The sequence below is a fragment of the Cuculus canorus genome, chromosome Z (assembly GCF_017976375.1).
Source record: "Cuculus canorus isolate bCucCan1 chromosome Z, bCucCan1.pri, whole genome shotgun sequence".
Classification (NCBI taxonomy): Eukaryota; Metazoa; Chordata; class Aves; order Cuculiformes; family Cuculidae; genus Cuculus; species Cuculus canorus.
This window is the reverse complement of record NC_071441.1, coordinates 65791042-65808797: the sequence shown is the minus strand read 5'-3', so window position 1 is coordinate 65808797 and position 17756 is coordinate 65791042. Positions and strand designations below refer to the sequence as shown.

The 17756-nt window shown below is 38.7% G+C and overlaps 1 protein-coding gene across 15 annotated transcripts in view; it reads right to left on the bottom strand.

Moving 5' to 3' along the window:
- Positions 1-2766: 2766 nt before the first annotated feature.
- Positions 2767-17756, bottom strand: part of PRLR (prolactin receptor) — a 157844-nt gene continuing 142854 nt past the window's right edge. For all 15 annotated transcript variants that reach the window (XM_054054326.1, XM_054054324.1, XM_054054329.1 and 12 more), the window contains 6 exons: positions 17552-17721; positions 16145-16314; positions 14888-15032; positions 13931-14030; positions 11721-11790; positions 2767-11125 (listed from right to left, as the gene is read on the bottom strand). In XM_054054326.1, coding sequence (XP_053910301.1) covers positions 10106-11125; positions 11721-11790; positions 13931-14030; positions 14888-15032; positions 16145-16314; positions 17552-17721 — 1675 coding nt within the window. In that variant the 3' untranslated portion in view covers positions 2767-10105. The remainder of the gene's footprint in view (positions 11126-11720; positions 11791-13930; positions 14031-14887; positions 15033-16144; positions 16315-17551; positions 17722-17756) is intronic.

Below are 17756 nucleotides of genomic sequence, written 5' to 3'. Positions count from 1 at the left end.
AGACCACACCTGGAGTACAAGTGTCCAGTTCTGGAATCCCCAGCATGAGAAGCATATGGAACTCCTGGAAGGGAGGGTTGTGGACATGATCAAAGGGCTGGAGCACCTTCCATACGGGGACAGGCTGAGAGAGATGGAGTTGCTCAGCCTGGAGAAGTAAAGGCTCTGAGGAGACCTTATAGTGACCTTCCAGTACCTGAAGGGGCTACAGGAAAGCTGGAGAGGGACTTTTTACAAAGGCTTGTGGGGATAGGACGAGGGGGAATAACTTCAAATTGGAAGGGAGGTGATTTAGATTAGGCATTAGGAGGAATTTCTTCACCATGAGGGTGGTGAGACACTAGCACAGGTTGCCCCGGGGAAGCCGTGGATGCTCCATTCCTGAAGAGTGCAAGGCCAGATTGGATGGGGCTTTTGGCAGCCTGATCTAGTGGGACCACTCAGCCCATGGCAGGGGGTTGGAACTGGATGGTCTTTAAGGTCCCCTCCAACCCAACCCATTCTATGATTGATTCTACAGATCTGGGCATAATGCTGTTCCACCTCACCATCAATGTCAACTGAAAAGCATTTCTGAGGGAAATAATATAATCTCAGTCCCTCAATACCCTTACTGTAAGAGTATTCAGTGTATCTCCAATATGGACTCCCTTGCTGTGTTTCAAGCCACAGATTTTTTTTTTCAGCCTAGCAATGTCATGGAGAACTGAACACCCCCTTCATCTCTGCAGTAACTTGTGATTTGTCTCCTGTCTATCTTCTGTTCTGCAAAGTAAATCACCGCAGAATTCCATCCTTTTCATGTTTGGCATTTTTAAAAGACCTTAAATCACTAGCACAATGCACTTTCTTCAGTTGGTCCACTTGTTAAAGCATAGTTCAGACTTCCTGAACAAGGTGACACCACAAGTTTTGTGGAGCAATGGTAGCTGCCATGAGCATGGCTGCTCTCCAGGCAGAGAGACGAGGCCTGGGCTGGGCAACCATGGGTGTGAGACACACCAGCAAAACACCAGGGAGAACAAACAGCAGAAGGAGATATAATCTTTAAATACAGGTGAGTGGATAAGGAAAAATTTGGGCAAGTATAGCTGGAAAGCGTCCTGGCAGAAAAGGACCTGAAGATGTTGGTCAACAGCAGCTGGATATGTGCAGCAGTGTGCCCAGGTGGCCAAGAAGACCAACAGCATCCTGGCTTGTATCAGAAATGGCGTGGCCAGCGGTACAACGGCAGTGGTTGTGCCCACTGGTGAGGCCGCACCTCGAATCCTGTTTGGTTTCGGGGACCCTCGCTACAAGAAAGACATTGAGAGGTCAGAGTGTGTCCAGAGAAGGGCAATGAAACTGGTGAAGGTTCTGGAGCTTAAGAGGAGCAGCTGAGGGAACTGGGGCTGTTTAGCCTGGAGAAGAAGAGGCTGAGGGGAGACCTTGTTGCTTTCTGCAACTACCTAAAAGGAGATTGTACCAAGGTGGCTGTTGGTCTCTTCTCCCAAGTAATAAGTGATAGGATGAGAGGGAGTGGTCTCAAGTTGTACCAGGGCAGGTTTAGACAGGATATTAGGAAAAATTTCTTTACCAAAAGAATAGTGATTCTTTTGGAACAGGAACGCATTGGAACAGGCTGCTCAGGGAAGTGGTGGAGTCACCATCCCTAGAGGTGTTAAAAAAAATATGTAAACATGGCATGGTTTAGTAGGCATGGTGGCGGTGTGCTGATGGCTGGACTGGAAAACCTTGGAGATCTTTTCCAACCTTAATGATTCTATGATTCTATTAAACTGTTGTCTCCTTATAACTGTTGTTAAAAAGAGAGGGATAACTGATGAGGATTATCATGAGGACAGCTGTCCCTGCCCATGACATGGGGGTTGGAACATGATGATCTTTAAGATTCCTTTCAACCCAATCCATTCTATGATTCTGTGACCCATTTCTTCTTTTTTGTTTTGCTTACTCAGTCAGAGTACTAGCAAAACCTACAAGGATGCGAATTGCAAGAAGCTCTTTGTCACCTCCTTCATTACCTCCCAGTTCCTTGTAATACTTAAAGATTTGTAATAGTGTTCCCTGGAAGAGTAATTGGCATACGCGCACGGCAACCATACACAATTGCTACTGGAAGATATTTCACAATGATTTTGCTGGCCCTAGCTGTTCCTAAGGCAGAAATCTGACCTACTTCACCCACCCCAAGAGATGGCCCCAGTTTTGCTGAAAAGCTGTTTGATTTTGCTGCAAGGGATTTACAGGACATGGAGATGTGGTGTTTAGGGTGTGGTTTAGTGGTGGAGTAGGCAATGTTGGGTTTAAAGTTGGACTTGATATTCTTAAAGATCTTTTCCAAGCTAAATGAGTCTGTAATTCTGTAATGGGTCAGAGATTTGTGCTTCCCACTACTTAGGGCAGTGCTTATGTATCTTAGGACTCCCAAATGTTCAAATTTTCTCAATCAAACTTTACTTTTGATAACTTGCAATCCCTGAATTTCAACAGTGAAGATAATTTGCTTCAAAACAAAAAGTAACAAAAAAGCATGAGTTTAAAAGCTGTGACCTGGCGTGTGAGCCATATGCGTTAACTAGCTTAATGGCTTCAGGCATGCAAAACGGGTTAAACGCTTCTGTCACTGGGCTTTCCACAGGCAGAACAGTGGGAGACCAACCTACAAGCTGTGCTGAATGGCCAGCTTTTCCTTTTCCATTATATATGGGAATTATTTTTCATGAAGAAAGCTATATTTTGTGAAGTTTGTTCAAGAACTTTTATTAAATTGAAATGCAAACACCGTTGCAAGGAGATTTTACAAGGACAAAAGATTGAAAAGTCCATCAGAAAGCTACAGACTTAGGTAACAATATTGATCTTACGAGTGAAATTGCTAACAGATTTTATTAAAGCCAGCATTTTCAATATTAAGAACTTAAAAAGTACATTTTAAAGCATTTTCCTTCAAACATACTTAGAAACAATAAAGAATTCCTGAGCAACTATTTTTAGACCAGCATTCTCCATCCAATGTACATACTGCATATGAAACCTGCTTTCTGCAATTTCTTAAATTTTAGAAATTTACAGAACCTTTGGATCTGGTTCAGAGAATAATTGTGCTTCAAGTCATTCTGTTGCTACTGTAACACCACTACAATAACTTGGATATTCCACACTGCATACAAATCCTGAAGCTGTAATACCTAGCTTGTATTGCAAAGCTAGCAACGAAATGGTTTATGCAAATGGAAATTAATGCTATAAATATTGGACCACCTCTTTCTCTGTTGGAAAGTACATTATGACTTGTGCATATTAGGAGAACATGCAATTTAATTTATAAATATGTACCTCTGAGAGACCTGATGGCACAATTAAAAGGCAAGGAAGTTCTAGAGACATTTACCTGCACTTAACAGCATGGCAGAAATTTGAACAAATACAATTAGTTAATGACTGTTGACATGTTTTTTTTCCTGGCAGTACTTTTTCGGCAGCCAGCACTCCAGAATTGCAGTGCTTTACACAATGGCTAAAGAAAACATATGAAGCACAATAGAAAGATTTCAAAAGCTCTGATAGTGCTGAGTATCTCTGAGCATATAATGCATATATAGAACTAATGGTTGTATTATTCCAGATGATGAATGTTATTTGTAGTCTGAATAAAAAAATATTACTTTCAAGATGAAAAACAAACACTAAAGCAGACCAGGAGCTCTTTCCAAGTATATCCAAGCAGCCATTTCCTCTTCCTTTTGGAAGGAAGGACACAGGGATGAGAATTAAGAGTAGTCCACAGCATTATGAATATTAAAAAATACGGTTTGACATAATTATATTTCCACATTTATTCTGCATATAGAAAAATCTGCCTCTTTGTGGTCATATCAAAATGAAGTGAAGGTACTTAGCAGCTCTCAAAACCAGACCCAGAAGCAGCATTGCCCCCCTAAAAAAACTAAAATAAAGAGAAGATCTAAGACAAGCAGCATCACAAAGTAGAACAGCACATTAAACCTTCCAAAAATAAGAGGAAAATGTGAAACAAGACTTCCTTACATCTAACTTCTCTTCATACCAATGTCTTGATTATGAGCCCGGCTTTTAGCGTTCAGCGCTGCAAGAGGCCACACAACTAATTCAGTTGGGTTTTTTTTCATTACTTGTGACAGATATAATAGTTTCTCTTAAAAACCTCCCCTGCAGTGGGAGAGATATATTTTAAGCCTGGCATGGTAATTTACAAAATTTATCACCAAGACAGGGACTTTCCAATGAAGAAAAATGTTAACAGATATATTACAACAGGTACAAATTAAACAATGCCCAGAAGTGCCAAGAGACTATTTATTAGTATTCACAAAGTCTTTTTTTCTCTTGGAACTTCTAGGCAATTTTGTAACCTTTAATAAATAAAAAAAAAGAAGAATGCTTAAGTATGATAGGCATATGTGGGAGACAATGTAGTGGATAAATACACCTCATCTCTAGATCTGTCTGAAAAACTGAAAATTCCCATTAAAACAGTGTGGTACACTTTATTTCTTTTGATTTTTTTTTTCCTTAGGAAATGCAGCAGCAGATCAGATGAGGGGTCTAGTTCTTCAAGTATTCTGTTTACCCAGGACTCCTGTCAAATTCTTGGAAGAAAATTGTAATTTATGGAAGCAAATGACCAGTTCTCTTATATAGGACTTTTTCTTTCACTATACAATAGCTGATCTGTAGCAGCCAGTTTCAGCATTTTGCCAACTGTTTAGCATTTAATAAGGCTTAACTACTTTTGTGGACTATGTCAGTTAGCTTTGCATACTCCCACTTCTGATACAAAATTTTCTTCTCTTTCTTTTTTTTCCACACAAACTCTTTTATCACTCCTCTCAGTTCTACTAGTTCTCATTTCATAGATAGGCTTAGAACTGGATGAATTTAAGGTCCCTTCCAACCCAAACAATTCTATGACCTTACGATTATTTCCTGTCCACTCTTGCATTTGATTCTTTTGCATTTATGTTCTTTTCTCCCTCCCTCTGTTCTCAGCTGTGGTCAAAATGTGTTCCTCCCCTCTGATATCTCTACTTATCTACCCATGTAGCATCCTGTACTCACTGTACTCCTCTTCCATTCTGCCACATGCAGCAACTATGCCCCTCTTCCCATTATTAAGCTCTTCTACTATACACACATACTATGTTTTTCTGTATTCCATTTATCTTTAACCTCCTGTTTGACATCCACAGGAAAGATGAAGAAATTCCTTTATTTGTTTAAAAATGGCATTCAAGGCAGGGCCACAAGATAGTTCCAATTAATGCAATTCAGATCCTCTTTCCACACCCACGGGAACTGGAGTCTGAATTTAATATGAGGGTTTGAGATAGTTAAGAGCAGGGCTAGATTCCATGCTCACTTATTTAGGGACAGAGTTTGAAGATTTACATTTCAGGAACTCAGCTGAAAACAGGTCTCTCTGGATAAGAAACATTCATAAATGCTTATTGCTGAGTTCTAAAATCACAGCACCTCTGACAACTCAGCTCATTTAGTCCTAGGCAGCAGCAAAACACTTCTCAGCCCAGGAAAGGGACTGATGCTTTGCTGCCAAGTCGGTCCTTGTGGCTTTCCCCACAAGATGGAAATTTCTGTTATTTTCTCATATTAAAACCATTTGATTTTGCTACACTTCTCTAGTATCCCCTTTAAGTATTATTAGTGCAACAAAAGTGATGATTACATGACAAGCTTTCGTTAACAAAAATAATTTTAACATTACAAGTAAGTTTTTTTAAATTAATAGAACTATTTGCAGTTTGACACACAAAGTAAATGCTTTTGTCTGCCTTTTCAAAGGGAGCAAAGAAAATAGTTTGAGGTAGTAATTCTTTGAGAATATGGTGGATGGTTTCATGACACTTTTTATTCTCCTTTGTCCTTATGGCTTTGTATAAGATATCCGTCACCTGGCTTGGATAACTTTGGTTTCCTTGCACACCACCTTCAAATTGTTTACAGTTAATGAAAAAGTATGAAATACATTTACAGGCTTAATGATGTGACCTCCACACATACAATGCTTCAGAGATTACAAAAAACCTCTGCCTACTGATTTTGAACATCTGCTTTTACTACACTTTAAATACTTAAACGACATTTAAAGCATCTGTATATTTTCCAGCCACCTCAACATAGACATGTAAACAGACATACCATAGAATTCACTACTTTAACATAAATCATTACATATTTGTATTACAGTTTGTTCCATAAACACATATATCCTTATATTAGTATTCTGTTAAGTCAGTTTACTGCATGGTTATTAAATAATCTTTGTAGTTACATAGCATCATCCAGACCATTCTTCTGCATTTTATGTGACAGTGAGTTTTGGGAGCACATGTCCCACTTCAATAACTCATATTTCTTTAAAAGTCAGGAATATTACATTGAAATACTAAAATTGTACATCAAATATGTCTTTGGTAAAGAAAATGTCTAAATAGAAAATTTAAGAGAACAAGTCTTATTTGTAAATAGTGAAGAAAAACTGTTAATAAAATTAGTCTGATTCCAAAGGACAGGTAATTAATTTCAAAAATATATATTCAATTTTATGGATTTTATAAAATTAATTGCTTCTGAAGAGACTTTTTGCTTTCTTTTAGAGCTTTTATGCCACTAAAAGGTATTTCACACTGTGATGCATGTATAATTTGACATTGAAAACATCATTCAAACTTTTCAAATAATTATTCTAAGTGAAAAATTTACCTAATGTTGCAAGAGCTACTGGCTAATGCCTCTTGCTGGGGTAAATTCTGTTACTCACTTTATCCCTTTGTATATCAAAGGAAGCATCAAGAGCCTGCTGTTTCCCACTGGAGTGTCATAACTCTACAATAATTGGCTGTGTACATCTGTTGCAAAATCTCATTGATTTCCTAATAAGAAGCTTAGAGAGCTGTGGGCAAAAATAGTGTTGCAGATAGAAAGAGTGAAATATTTGAACATCCAGAAGCCTGCACAATAAGCTGAAGACTATTCTAATTTTACAAAACATTAGTTTATTCTCTTCCTAATGTACTTTAGAATGTTAAAGAACGCTTTCAGGATATGTTATTTCCACCTTAGGAGTAACAAGGTGTTTTGGAAAATAAATGTAAATCCAAAGGGAAAAATAATCAACCTGCACAGCTGTTCAGCTTAAAAGAATGAAATATATTTATGAAAAATGTGTTAAAATTGCATTTAGATAACAGATCCCTCAAAAGGCTTAGCTACCTCAGAACAAGCAGCAAACACTCCTTTTTCACTCTGGCTGAATTACTGTTTTCACAGAAAGCCGTGATGATGTGGCCTCATGAGACATTCACCGGCAAAGGTGGGAGAGAATCTATGACTCACAACGTAATTTTGACTGCAGCCATTTTGCATCTTCAGTACCAGTTTATGGCAAAGCATAGAAACTCACTCAATTCCCTTTCTGTGTGATTACTGGGGTACACAAATAGATACATACAGTTGGGGCAGGATAAATCAGACACTTAAAATCACTAAAAGCTATGTTTGCCTGCCTCTGGTCCAAAGTGACCGATACGAGAGGGACAGCCTGCTGCTGACGCTTTATCCCATGCGTACTTTGGTTTATAATGTCCATGTGGCCACCTGTGTCCTACCCTAAGAAATCCACTACAAAAGGAAGATCTTTAGGCTGCTGCTTTATAAGATTCTATAGCCTCCATGCATCACCAGATGCATCACAAAAGGCCCGTAGCAGCATGTCTTTATGCACAATGTTGGGAGTAGAAAACAACTGCTTTGCTCAGATATGGCTCTCTGTGTAAAGGAAGAGAATGTGTCTGATCGAGATTGGCTCTGTCACATTCAGTCAGAAAACTGAAGTGTAAATGATGCACTCAGAAAGAGTGCATTATCAGGCTTACATACATGCACACACACAAGCTCCTACCCTGCAAACATTTCCGTTTTGACTGATAATATGATGGTGTCTCTGCAGTACTTTCATCAGCTCTAGAAAATTTGCAAAATATACTACTAATGCTACAGTAAGATGGTCCCTTCCTTATAACTGAACAACATTTTATGCTTCCAGACAGATCAGCCTCTAGCAGTGTGTTGCATGTATAGAGGGCACAGCCTTTAAATTTGAAGCCTAAAGGAAACTTTACAGTATACACTAACACATTTGTTTACAGACACACAGTTAAATTCTGAAGTCCTGCTAGCATTCTAGGTCTGGGCAGCTCAACTGATCTGTATTTGAGCAGTTCCATGGCATGGAGGGACAAGGTGACAATCTGATATGCCAAATTAGATGTGGCCTTCTGGGACCTTAAAGATCTCTAAGTATCTTTTGGCTGGTTCTGCAGCAGTTTACCTGATACTGCAGGAAGGCTAGCTCAGTGTGAAAAATCATGAGAAGCTGGAGAAATGTAAAGCTGTTCAGGAAGGACAGGAACAGAAGAGGTCACCTGTAGTAAATAAATTTTCCCTTACATGTACAGTGTACAGTAAATTCATGTTTTCAATTTCCGCTGAAGATAGTGGCAGTGGCTAAATACTTGGCCCAGTTTTAATCAGTCACCACTTTGTTGTACTTTCCTAGAGTAAATTAAACTCTTGTTTCAAGAAGGAAGGGCCACAGTAAGTTCACAGCCATTCCAATATCATTTTGCTTCTGTCTTCAGTTACATGGGATAGGAGGATTTCTCTGATCCCATTCCTGTTTGGGGACGTCTGTCCAGCCTAAGTACACAGATTCCTTCCCTCATTGCCATCACTATTCCAGCAGAGCTCTGACTCAGACTTTATGCCTAACTAAACCTAACTTCAGACTTTCCTTCCAGGCTCAGAGAAAAGTGCAGTGTCTTAGGATGTAGGAGAACACAATTCCATTCGTGGTTGGCATCAGAGTACAAATTCAGTGGGAAAGAAGCTTTGCTCTCAAAACCTAAATTCTATTTTAATTTTATAATTACAGCTGCTAAAAAACATGTGAAGTAAATAACCTACAATTCAAATAGTAACGCATCTGCAGTACATTAGAAATATAGTTTTAGAGTTACTTCATATTCTTAATGAGTATAAAGTTCAATTTTATGCTTTGTATAGAAATAGTAGCTTTACTTGTCACTGCCGTCTCAGCAGAAGAAAACAAAAAAGTTCCTAAGTAGCTAAATAGCATTGGGAAATTAAAAAATACTTTATTTTACTTTTTTTTGGTAATAGAAAAATAGTGTTTAAAAATACATTGTTAAACATATGGGCTTATATTAATGTACAATTGTATATTATATACAGTAAGGCAACACATCAAACATTGTCCTGCTATTTTTTTCACTTTTGGTTTCACTGGGCTAGGATATAAATGGGATGCAACGTTTTCTATCACATTGAAACAAAGCAATAATATATTTAGATTTTGTTATTTTACTGTAATTAGTTCAATATATTTATATTCCCTGTTATATATGATTTTTCATGAATAAGAGCTCCCTTTCTCTTAAAGATTGAGAAAAAATAAAAAGAAAACTTAATCTAGTGTCAGAATACATTTAGGAAAAAATACATTGTAGATCAGAATGCTACTGTGCAATGATTTATCTGATTTTGGAATGGCTCAGATCACTATGGAGTACTGACTGACCCATAATGATTTTCATCTTTGTTGAATCTGCAGCATTCCCACAGGTTTAGTCAACTAATAGAAGACCTGCAGAGCTGAATTATTAGTTTACAATGTATTTTTAATGGCAGTTAATATGTATTTCCTCATTTTGCTGTGCTAGAAATGTGTTAATGATCCAAGGTTTACTTCCGTGATTATTACTTCAACCCACAGTTTATTTTATTCTCTGTGTAATACATACCAGGCTTTCTTAAGGAACTATTCACTGTGTGGTTTTGTTCTACTGTACATAACTGCTAACAAATTCAATAGGTAAATCACAGACTTGTCAGCTAGGAAACGGTGTAAGCTACAATTATGATACAGCAGCACAATTTTAAACCACAAATCTTAGCACTACTGTACTGCTTGTATTTGACTCATTCTGTAGCATCACAGAGTGATCAAACTTTCACTTTGTGAAAGTTATTTAAAGGAGGGCATAAAGGAAGAAGGGTCCATGTAGTCTGATCCATTGGTTTCTCTTTTGCACTTGCTTGGAGCTGTCAGATGGTAGCTCACATTTTTCTCAGCTTGACCTTGCTGAAGGTCCTGAGATGTTGCCCTTGCAGGTTCTTGAAACACAGGTATATGCTGGATGCGTGAATCTGGCATTAATACTAGAATATTATGGTCCACAACTGTTGAGACCTTGGTATATTCTTTGCTGGTTCCTGGAATAGTGTACTTTTCAGTCTTCCCACTATTTTCTTTATGCTTCAGTAATACTGCAGGCTGCTCATCTTGTCTGACTTTGTGAACTTCTACATAATCCATTACCTTAGCATTTAAAAAAGGTGGTTTGTCATTAGGTCTGTTTTGTTTGACCAGCACTGTGGTAGTTTTGGAATGCAAGTTCTCCATTTCTCTTTGCTTTTCCATGTTGTCATGGGCAGTTTCAGTGATAAAATATTGTGATTGATGCTTTTCTTCACTTCCCACCAAAAATGGTGCAGTCTTCGCATTTGTGTTATTCAGTGTTATCTTGTGTGCATCTACAGTACTGTGGTAAGCAAACATAGGAGGCTGATTATTAGGTAACTGAGCTGCAGGCCATGTGGATGATTTTGTACTCTCATTGTTAGAAGGGAGTGTTTTCCGTTCTGAGACTATGCACTGAGTTTCCCAGCTCATTTTTCCTTCGTTATTTTCTTGAGCATCTCCTACTTCTTGTGTTTGAAGTGTTGTTTGAAGGGCGCAGGACTCCCTGCACTTCTCAGAAAGCAGAGAAGGGCTATCACAGCTCCCTCGGCCTGAATCACTGTCTGTTTCTTTGGGTGTCATTTTTGCATTTTTACTGGGATGACCATTGTGATGGCTTGGCATGAGCTGCTGATCCTCACTGTCCTCTACCTCCAGATATTCTATCAGTAGTTCCTCACAGTCTGATGTTGGAGGGAAACCATGGCAACCAAGAGCACTCAATAATTCTTCAGATTTTCCTGTCTAAGGGCATAATAAACAAGATATATTTTTTCACTGTTAACCTTAGTGTTTATCTGACTAGAACAATTGCAAACAATCTACAGAATTAGCATGCAAATTCTTTAGCAGTTGTATCATGAGTTCTAAACTGGATTTCTACTGCTGCAGAAAATAGTGGAACAACAGACATACATTTCTTGAGTTCCCTCAGGGAGGGGACACAATCCCAGAATTCATGTTTCTAAAGTGGGAGGAGAGGAGATTTTGGCAAGGGTTTCAGGGGTTTAGCAAGAAGGAAGTGGAGGAGAATAAAGGAGCAGTCAAGTCCCAATAGACTGTGGAGAACAACTTCCATAAGAACTACCGGGAAGATAATTCAGGCATTGGCTGTTGTGATGTTCAGGAATCAGCTGTGGTCACAAACACTTTTCTCAAATGCCCTTCTCCTCTCTGTCTCACACATAACCTCCACGTGATCAACATGAAAGTGTCACTTATTTTGAACAGTAATTAAATTAATTGAAGTTATTTTATACTTTACTATGGTCTAATGCTAGCACATAATTTAGAAAAGTAAGTAATGGTGAATTCTTTTGTTGTTATCAGTGGTACTCACCTCTAACAGATGTGTATCTATGCCTTTTATCTTTGGTCCTGGAACTGGCGGTAGGATAAAGGCAATCATTCTTTAAAAAACAGAACAAAACGAGAAGCTGTAGGTGTGGGCCCTATATCTCTATTTGTTCCTCCATTTCCTCAGAAAGAGCCTGGCATTTTATATACTTCTCTCATATCTGATGCCTTCCTGTTGGACCTCTGATTCCCGTCTGCCTCTCCAGCCAAATAACTTACAAATCCAGTTAAAGTTCATAAGTTATACTGAGATGTAGTTATAGGAAACAGAACAGTGTGAAAGTTATTCAACTCAAAAAATAACACTGCTTATTTCCTTTTATTGTCTTTTGTCCCATAACCTCAATTTCTCTGATATCATTGTAACTTCATCACTGGCCAAGAAACAGCTATGGAGGGCTAGTGTTCAAGAGGACTAGTGGGCCTGTATGTACATATTTCCTGTCAACTGACTGCTACTTAAAGAATTTATGATGAATGGCTTCTGATGGCTTTTCCAATGACAGTTTCCAACTCTTTCTTCTACTCAGTATTTTTTGCAAGACTTGTACAAAAGTGACATCTGCCTCTTTCAGATTTGACTGGAATAAGCCAGTGATCTAACAAATAATTTTGGGAATTGACAGATGGGCAGAACAACAACTTGGAGCAGTGGGCTGTGTGAACCTCATGAGATTCAACAAGGCCAAGTGCAAGGTCCTACACCTGAGTTGGGGCAAACTGTAGTTTCAGTACAGCATAGGGTAAAAATTATTGGCAGCAGCCCTGTGGAGAAGGTCTTGGGGGTGCTGGTTTATGAAAAGCTTGACATTAGCTGACAACGCATGCTTGCAGCTCAGAAGGACAGTGGAGATGATCAGAGGGCTGGACCACCTCTGCTCTGAGGACAGGCTGAGAGAGCTGGGGTTGTTCAGCCGGGAGAAGTGAAGGCTCTGAGGAGACCATATAGTGACATTCCAGTACCTGAAGGGGCTACAGGAAAGCCGAGGAGAGACTTTTTACAAGGGCAGGGAGTGCCAGTGGGGGTGGAACTATAAGATCCTTAAAGTCCCCTTTAGCCCAAACCATTCTATGATTCTATAATATAGCCTTGTTTCTTCTAGGTAATTAGGCCAAAACTAAAAGGTTCAGCAACTATGAGGTTCCGCAAGGCCAAGTGCAAGTTCTTACACCTGGGTTTGGGCAATCCCCATTTTCAGTACATGATGGGGGATGATGTGATTGAGAGTTGCCCTGCAGAGAAGGACTTGGGGGTGCTGGTCGATGAAAAGCTTGACATGAGCCGGCAATGTGCGCTTGCAGCCCAGAAGGCCAACCGTATCCTGGGCTGCATCAAAGGAAGCGTGGCCAGCAAGGCAAGGGAGGGGATTGTGCCCCCCTATTCCTCTCTTGTGAGACCACATCTGGAATACTGTGTCCAGTTCTGGAATCCTCAACCTAAGAAGCAGGTGGAACTGTTGGAACAGGTCCAGAGGAGGGCTACAAAAGTGATCAGAGGGCTGGAGTACCTTCCATATGAGGACAGGCTGAGAGAGTTGGGCTTGTTCAGCCTGGAGAAGAGAAGGCTCAGAGGAGACCTTATAGTGACCTTCCAGTACCTGAAAGGGGCCCACAGGAAAGCTGGAGAGGGACTACTTATAAAGACTTGTGGGGCTAGGACTAGGGGCAATGGGTATAAACTGGAGAGGGGCAGATTTAGGCTAGATATTAGGAAGAATTTCTTCACCATGAGAGTGGTGAGGCACTGGAACAGTTTGCCAAGGGAAGTTATGGCTGCCCATCCCTGGAGGTGTTCAAGGCCAGGTTGGATGGGGCCTTGGGCAGCGTGATCTAGTGGGATGCCCCTGCCCGTGGCAGGGGGGTTGGAACTAGATGATCTTTGAGGTTCCTTTCAACTGTAACTATTCTATGATACTATGATTCTTTAGGAGCAGGAATAGTCCAAATGATGTTTGATGAGTAGTTACATGGCTAACCAAGATCGTCAGATCTAACAGAGATATGGCTTTACCAATTGAGAATTTATCCTGGCTTCCCTAAAGAACAGAAAAACCTCTCTATCAGACTTTAAAGTCAAATACTCATAACTTCTAGTTTATAAGACAATAAAAAAACTATCAGAAATTAAATCAAATGTTAGAAGTCTGTTTTTGAAAAGTTTGCTGAGAATCTCAACTCCATACAATGACTTACCTGTACCCTTTCAAAACCATTGTCCAGCTCATGATTAAACATATAAGAGATGACAAGACACCCACAATGATCCACACAATCATATCTTTCACTCTAAAGTCTAGGAAACAAACAGAATTATTTAAGGACGTGCATCTAGCATATGCATAGTCATCATACAGAAAAAGTCTCAAATTACTTTTATTTTAATTTTTATTTTAAAATTTTTATTTTAAAAGAAAAAGAATTTTTATTTTAAAAATTGGTCAAAACTGCCAAATTTTGTATCAAATCTAGATGCTGTTACTAGCATAGGTGGGTCTCAAAAATAACTGTAATATCATAATAAATATACTTTTTATTAATGGCACTGTGCAGGAAATAAACTGTCTTGGAAAAAAATTATACAACAATATATGAAGAGGGAAAATTTGTCACAGGCAGTTATAGCAATTGGGTTTAAATCCACTTATGCCAATACCGTACATATTTCATTATCAAATACAAACCATATAATTATTTAAATAGTGGGTTAAATGATCTAGAACTAGATATGTTTAAAGTTTCTATTGTAACATGATGCTTTTGACATAGAGGTCTATATTTCAAATTAATTCCAGACAGATAACGACTAACGAAGTGTTGTTATTGTCTGTAGATGCTCACTCTTTGTTGTTGATGTAACAGTTTTAATGCAGTTACTCCTACTCTTTTAATTAAAAACCACCATCATGAGAACAAATGAGGCAATAAAGAGAAAGGGCATTCTTTAAATAGGAAAGGGAATTGATGCACCATCTCAACTCCAAAAGATAATGAAGGAGAAGCTAACTGGGTATGGTGCAGGGAAGCTGAAAATTCAGTTCTTATTTGGCCTGCGGAAACTATGCAATCTGCATGGGTGCCACAAACCACTAACAAAAGTATTACATTCACTTCCATGTAATAACAATCACCAAAGGATGCCTAGCCACTCACCAGTAGGGATCTGAATATACTTTTCTGAGCTCCATTCACTCCATGATCCATGGTGGTCTGGCTTGCAGTGCATCTGTATAATGTACTTCTTTCCTGGATTTAAGCTAAACATTTTATATTGTGTTTGCTGCCCAACAAAAATAGTCTGGAAATTAAAAAAAATAATAAAATGCATATAAAATGGCAACATTTTTCTACGAAAATCACAGCTAGGTTTAAGTCTTGATAACCAAGTTGGGAACATAGAATGAATCTCAGCAGCTTCCTAGTAATTATTATACAGGCATTGAATAGCAGTACTTTTATTTTGTTTCTGTAGTTCAGTTTTCTCACAATGCAGTGGGAATTAGAGCTGCGCATATTAACCTACCACAAAACCACATCATGATCATATGGCAAAGAGAGAGGTTGCATAGTCACAGTGGGAACTGCAATGATAAGAGGTGAAGGAGGAGGCAAGAAACAGAAAATGCAGAGAGAATGAAAGGAATATGGAGTTGGTGGAACTACCCCCAGGATCTTGCAATGGCCAGGAGGCTGGGAAGTGCATTGGAACAGAGAAGGAAGGAGGAGATATGGAGATGGCTAGGAAGTACTGCAGCAGACAGGAAGGGCATGCAAATACCAGTAGCTAGTGTCATAGAATCATAGAAACATAGAATAGTTTGGATTGGAAGGGACCTCGAAAATCATCCAGTTCCAACCCCCCTGCCATGAGCAGGGACATCCCACTAGATCAGGCTGCCCAAGGCCCATCCAACCTGGCCTTGAACACCTGCAGGGATGGGGCAGCCACAGCTTCCCTGGGTCTTTAATTTGTTATTCAGTTTTTGGAGTTGCAGATCCTAGGTATTATTATGTGGCCATGATGACCATCATCTAATGACTATCTGTACAAATTTAAATGATCTTACACAATACCACTGAGCTTTCTGCTACCTAAGAAATGCTTGTGGTTAAGAACAAATTATCATAAAAGCAACCTGATTAAATGAGAAGTAACAATTTGCTGTAATGCCAATATGATTAATACAAAATGGACACAATGGAAAATAACTACTTTATCACTGGTTATTGCACAACAGCATCTGAGATACTCTTATTCACAGTAGGAAACTGTAGATCGCACAAGCACTGCTTTTGAAAAAGGATTAACTATTTAGCATGTCTGCTTCATTATATTCAGGCATGGGACCTAGCTGACAAAATCTAATTGATCAGAAAACATCAATTAGCAAAAACCTGCAACATCCGTACCTCCCATTCCTCTCCTTCTTCAGACTTCAGTCGCAACTCATATTCAAGGGTAAGCCATCCGGATCTGACATCAGCCAGGGGGGGTGGAGACCACGTCAAGACCAGATATGGTTTTCTGTTTATTGTTTTTTTCACTTCCAGAGTTACATTCACAGGAGGATCTGGCTGTACTGTTAAAATGAGAGAATTGACAATAAGGCTCTAAATGATTTTTCCCTTTATCTTAGGAGGAAATATAAAATGGTGTGATTGATGAGTTTCCACCTCCATTGTGTCTAGTAATTTAGAACTGGTGCTGGAATACAAAGATAAAGAATTTCCTGATGAAGTAAGCATGGATTTAGGAATCTGAAAAAACTGAAGAGCAGTAATTATATTGCATTCACGTTGAGATTTGCCTTAATCTTTTATCACCAGAAATATTTTGTCTTACAATACCATTTATTGTTTCTCTTCTTCACAACTATGTTTCAAAGCTAACATTTTTGATGCTGTGTGTTATGAAAGTTGTGTTTTACCTTAATCTTATCAAAGTTAGCATATACATTTAGGAATGATGAAAACACAGATTTAGCAGACAAAACTTGCTTCCCTCCCCCCATCTTTACATTCAGAAAACAGGCAGCATAATCCCTACAAACATACCTAAGGATTTTTAAAAATAAAACAAACTACTAATATTGAAGCCCTGTCTATTTCACAAAAATAAAAGAAAATGGAATGCAGGTTCCTGCCTTAGTCAGGCTTGCAGCTTCCCTAGAGCTTCTGCATATTATGCACATATTTTACCAAGGTCTGATGCAAAGCTTCATCAAGTAATTAGTCAGGGCATGGAGGTGAGGTGTAAGCTTTTCTTCCAAGAGGTCTTTTCCAGTTGCCAGGCTCTGGCAGCCACAGCCTTGATAACAAAATGGGTTTTGGTGGTAACGTTTCATTCCCTATGAGAAAAGCCTGAATACCTGTTCACAGAAAAAGTCTCAGAAAAGACATCATCAGTACACTGCTATAAAAAGCAGTGATTCAGCTCCTCTTGCATCTGGAAACTACTTGTAGGTAGTCAAATTTAAGTATTATTAATTAAAAGATCAATTTTATTTCAGTTGCTGGTATAGTGGAAAAGGATTTTAGCTGGATAGTGTTTCTTAGAGCTTGACTGAAAGAACTACGGAAAAAACAATAAATGACTTTCTGAATGCAGTTTTAAAGCTTTTAGCATTTTTAGGCTTTGAAAATAAAATGGTAAAGGGATGAATATTGATTTCTTACTACAGTAGATAAGATCTTATTTGGTTTTACATATTTTTAACTTGTATATAATGCTATATACAAGAAGAGCTGGAATTAGAAGTCTTGTGTCAAAACCTATCAGTTTAAATTATTTGTTTCCACAGAAAATAGGGTTTTTACCTATGTAAGTCACATCCACATAATGAGGATCAGAGATGTTACTTCCCATTTCATTAGTTGCCTTCACAGTAATATTGTATATGGTCCAGAAAGAGGTATGTTTTTTATCAAAGTAGCACGAATTGGGGCCTGCAGTTCTGTAATCTGGACATTCATAAACTTGTTCTTCTCTGAAATGAAAGAATCACAGCGACGAGGTTACACA